This window comes from Salvelinus sp. IW2-2015, linkage group LG28 (assembly GCF_002910315.2).
Source record: "Salvelinus sp. IW2-2015 linkage group LG28, ASM291031v2, whole genome shotgun sequence".
In the NCBI taxonomy this organism is placed as follows: Eukaryota; Metazoa; Chordata; class Actinopteri; order Salmoniformes; family Salmonidae; genus Salvelinus; species Salvelinus sp. IW2-2015.
Genome location: NC_036868.1, coordinates 14,010,849 through 14,015,779, shown reverse-complemented (window position 1 = coordinate 14,015,779; position 4,931 = coordinate 14,010,849). Strand labels below are relative to the sequence as shown.

Genomic DNA, 4,931 nt, shown 5'->3' with positions numbered 1-4,931 from the left:
CTGTTAAACAGCCATTACTAACACAGAGAGGCTGCTGCCTACACATAGACCCGAATTCACTGGCCACTTTAATAAATGGATCACTAGTCACTTTAAATAATGCCACTTTAATAATGTTTACATGTCTTACATTACTCATCTCATATGTACAGTATATACTGTATTGTATACCATCTATTGCATCTTGTCTATGCCACTCAGTCATCGCTCATCCATATATTTATATGTACATATTCTTATTCCATCCCTTTAGATTTGAGTGTATTAGGTAGTTGTTGTGGAATTGTTAGATTACATTTACATTACATTTAAGTCATTTAGCAGACACTCTTATCCAGAGCGACTTGTTAGATATTACTGCACTGTCGGAACTAGAAGCACAAGCATTTCGCTACAGTCGCACTAACATCTGCTAACCATGTGTACGTACGTGACCAATAAAATTTGATTTGATTTGTACCACAGGAGGTTGGTGGCACCTTAATTGGGGAGGACGGGCTCGTGGTAATGACTGGAGCCGAATCAAGGGAATGGTATCAAATATATCAAACACATGGTTTATATGTGTTTGATGCCATTCCATTTGCTCCATTCCAGCCATTATTATGAGCTGTCCTCCACACAGCAGCCGCATATGCTTTGTACCCTCAGGAGAAGCAACAGGATATGTTTTTGTGTACAGCAGTGGGCATAGTCAGGTTTGAGGCAAAAACAGTACATTGGTTGAGGTGATCAGGTTTGTTTACAGAGCACTGAGCAGGAGTGTGGCTGATCAAAACATCAGTGACAACCGCTAGGAGCAGGGCGCACGTACCGCACGCCTGCAGACGCGTTTGGATATTCATAAAACATGGAACCAGAAAAGGCTGCAGAAGCATTGGATTGTTTCCACTGTTCCAACTGTATTCATGTGTCTCTCAACATGTCAGAAATGTTAAATACTGATATAAAAACGCTTATTAATACAAATTAAATCTACACTATTAAAGTGTTGTATTCTGTATACTTATAGCCTACCTAAACAGAGCATCTCATTGTCATTCTTAACATTAGGATTCAGGAAAGTTGATTCTGTAATTGTAATTATGAAGGTTGATAAACTCGTGGATAACACATCCACGCGTATCCTAATGATATTGTTTTATGAATTGGTACATGTATAGATCCTGACCAGTTTTAGGAGTCAATAGATAGCCTAATAATCTGGCCATTTGGTCATTTTCTCACCTCTTTGCGCAAAATTGGGGAACAGCTTCTATGCATGTTGAACTTTCCAAAGGTGTGAAAAGTGAGTTAATGTTTTCCCACTCTTGACTTAAACAGAAATAGCTGCAATGAGGTAATGTGCCTCGATGTTTCTGCTGTGAAACTGCTGCTGCTGGGAGGCGATTGGTGCGGGAGGGTGGCGAAGGCTCTGCTCCACATTTTTTGCGATCCTGAATCCAGACTTTCGTCTCGTCAGATTCAAGATTTGGCTCGCTCCGCCCATGACTGGTTGTATAGTATATCAGCACTGGGCGAGGGCGCTTGAAACAGTTTTTTATTTTTTCTGAGTTTAGGTTGAAAGTACGCTATCTTGGTTTTCAGAATGCACAGTGTTCACTGAGTTGGGACTACATATCGCATAAACTGGACTGATATAGTTACTCGTGTTGTGCTGACAGCGGAACCACATCCAAGGGATCCAGTCAAGGAGGTAAAGAGCAAGTTTTGTGTATGGACAACAGCCTAGGAGTGACCTGCGGGAAATTTATACACTGAAAAAAAAGTAATTACAATATCACGGAGACATTTGATACAACCTTGCAGCTCTGTTATTGTGAACCAGTCTGCAGTTACATTGTATACATAGTGTCTAATATTAATGTTTTGCATGGGAAGTATGCTTCTAAATACTTTTTTGAAGGCTTTAACAGCAAAACTATTTACTGGGTGATAATCCTTTCCACTGTCATTGTGCGTCATTTATTGGATAAGCTAATGGTGTTTGTCTTATCCTGTCGATGCAAATGTAATTTTGTTTTTTAATTTGTGACAGCTTGGGGAATGGTAGACCGCATGATGGCAATGAACCATGGACGATTCCCTGAAGCTATTAATGGTCTCCACCATCACCACCCAGCACGCAGAATGGGCATGGGGCAGTTCTCGAACCCACTACACCATCAGCAACAACAGCAGCAGCAACAGCAGCATGGCTACACTACTGGTATTATGGGAGATCATTTGCACTACGGAGGGGGAAATGTAACATCTAACCACGGAATTAGACATTCAGTGGGGTCGGGGAATGTAAATGTAAACGCTGGACACCCAAACGGCAACATGCCTCCCGGTGCGCGCTATAGCTCTCAATTTGTGGGACCCACCACCGCCGTCCCCACTCAAGGACAGCTCGCGGCAAGCATGCAGTTACAAAAGCTCAACACGCAGTACTACAGCCACCATACACATCCCTCTCATCATCATTATATGCATGAGTTACATCCTGCGAATCATCAACTTAACGGGACAGGACAACAGTTCAGAGATGGCAACGCGAAACACAGCACATCCAGTTTGCCTCCACAGGCGCACCATTTGCCTGCTGCAATACTGCCCCCCAACGTCATTGACACGGACTTTATTGATGAGGAGGTCTTGATGTCTCTGGTCATTGAGATGGGGCTGGACCGAATAAAGGAGCTACCTGAGCTGTGGTTAGGACAGAACGAGTTTGATTTCATGACAGACTTTGTATGTAAGCAACAGCCAAGCCGAGTGAGTTGTTAATTCTCAGCAAGTGGACTTATACAGTCATCTACTCAAACAGACTTTAAAGCATTCCTGTTTGTCTCTTAAACTCAAGCATTCGAGAGAGATCTGCAATATACCAATGGAGAACCATTCAAACATGTAGGCTATACTAGATAAATTCCTCTAATATTTGGGGGGTAATAGGCTTACACTGCACTGCAGACATCATGGAAATGAGTTTGTTTGAGTAGGAATGCACTACAACCTCAATCGAGTCTGTCAGAAGGAAAATTTTCAAATCCATGAAATGCATCATTACTTAATTGAACAACTGAACATGGGAAATCAAGAAAGCTCTACTGGAGTAGAGCTGTCTGCTTATTTGAATAGTCCTCAAAGAAAATAGAGATGTACAATGGTGTGCTTGGTATATTTATTTTCCTGCCTCATTCAAACATTTTGGATGACAGAAAATGTTGAATTATTATGAATTGCAAATGAACCATATTCTAAATGATCTAAGTGGTTAAGAAACATGCTTCTAGACAAGTGCTGTGTCATTGTTCCCTACAATAATATACTGTACAATTTTGTGGCGATATACTTATCAGATATCTGTAATGTAAAATGATTTGTCTATTATGGAAGAGAACTGCAACTTGTGTATTCTTCTTCTGCCCTGCAAATGTCTTTCTAACATTGCTTGTATCCCAGCCAGGATGTGGTGTGAGTGAACTTGGCTGTCTCGGTTATTGTAAAGGTTAATTGTAGGAGAGATGTGGATCCTTCAATAACAGAGGGAGTGATGTGTTGAGGTGTGGGTATTGTCCACATTCTTAAATGGGACCTGTCTGGTAGAAAGAGTGAGACAAAATATTGTCTTTGGAAAAAGGATACTCCTCGCTTGAATACCCGGCCCCCTCCCCCCTGCTCTTTCCTTTGTGGACAATAAATGGTGTGGAATGTTATCAAGGTAGAGAGTATAATTTCACAGGACGTTTTCTTCCTCATCAGTTCTGAGAATTGACACCACTGTGCTTATTTAGTGTATGCGATACATGGCAATACTACTGTGTTGAAGCTTTCAAGGAAAGTTGGACAGTATTTTTGTAATTTATTCTATTTTAATTTGCAAACATGAATAAAGCAGCTGAAGTGCATTACTGAAGTGAACATGGTGTGATTGTGGGTGTTGGCATCCGTTCCATGTGTTTTCAATTTGTGGGGTTTGTTGTTGCATACTTTTGCATAGTGGCAGGACAAAAAACAACTATCCTTTTACATTCAGATTTCAGTTTGGTTCACATGGTTCCAAAGTTGTAGTTAGTGAAAGGGGGATACCTAGTCAGTTGTGCAACTGAATGCATTCAACTGAAATGTGTCTTCTGCATTTAACCCAACTCCTCTGAATCAGAGAAGTGCGGGGGGCTGCCTTAATCAACATCCACGTCATCGGCGCCCGGTTAGTGTTGTTGTGAGGAAATACTACACTCTTAGGTTCTAGATAGCACCTTTTTTTCTAAGAGTGTACTTCTGAGACTAACCAATAATGATGCATACAGCCTAAAAATACCCAACAACCTAACAATTCTAGTACTTATTACATAGGTATTACAAAGAAGTCTAGTGTTTTGCATCTCTGTGATTGAAACTATGCATGCATAGAAATACAGTGCAATGAGCTTCACTTTGTCCTTGAAACTAAGATAACACACCTGTGTTATTTATTATTTACAATGATGCCACTGCAGATATTGGACAATGATCTAATGTGATACTGTTTTTAGTTATGCTTGATATGCCATGTGAGAAGGCACTGCCATTGAATGCTGATTGCATAAGGTCTGTCTTTTTGTCAAGCTAGTTAATAAGTACACTCATATTGTTTTTGCCAAACTGTAAGATTTAAAAAATGTAAAAGATTTAACACTTTCCTTGGATGACAATGAACTATGAAATGACATTTAGACTATTCATCCCATAATACCTGTTTTTATGGATCCTTAATGGTGCGAGAGAGAGTGGAACCAAACACATACAGACGTCCTCCAGTGATTTTTGAACGTTCACTGTTGAATAGCGATATAAATACAGTAAAGCACAAACACTACAGGGTAAAAAATATATGTTTTGAGCAAAATGGTGTCTTTAAGACACAACTGCAAACTTCAAGGAGTAGAGCATTCAAGTAGTTA

General features: G+C 40.3%; 1 protein-coding gene across 2 annotated transcripts; it reads left to right on the top strand.

The window, feature by feature from the left end:
- The first annotated feature begins 1,504 nt into the window (after positions 1–1,504).
- Positions 1,505–3,909, top strand: LOC111954442 (cbp/p300-interacting transactivator 2). 2 transcript variants are annotated; one of them, XM_023974193.2, is made up of 2 exons: positions 1,505–1,768; positions 2,039–3,909. In XM_023974193.2, exon 2 carries the CDS (start codon positions 2,047–2,049, stop codon positions 2,770–2,772), a length of 726 nt encoding a protein of 241 aa, XP_023829961.1. In that variant the 5' UTR covers positions 1,505–1,768; positions 2,039–2,046; the 3' UTR covers positions 2,773–3,909. The 2 variants fall into 2 exon arrangements, with proteins under 2 accessions (XP_023829961.1, XP_023829960.1); XM_023974192.2 differs by having other exon boundaries at positions 1,506–1,696.
- The last annotated feature ends 1,022 nt before the right edge of the window (positions 3,910–4,931 follow it).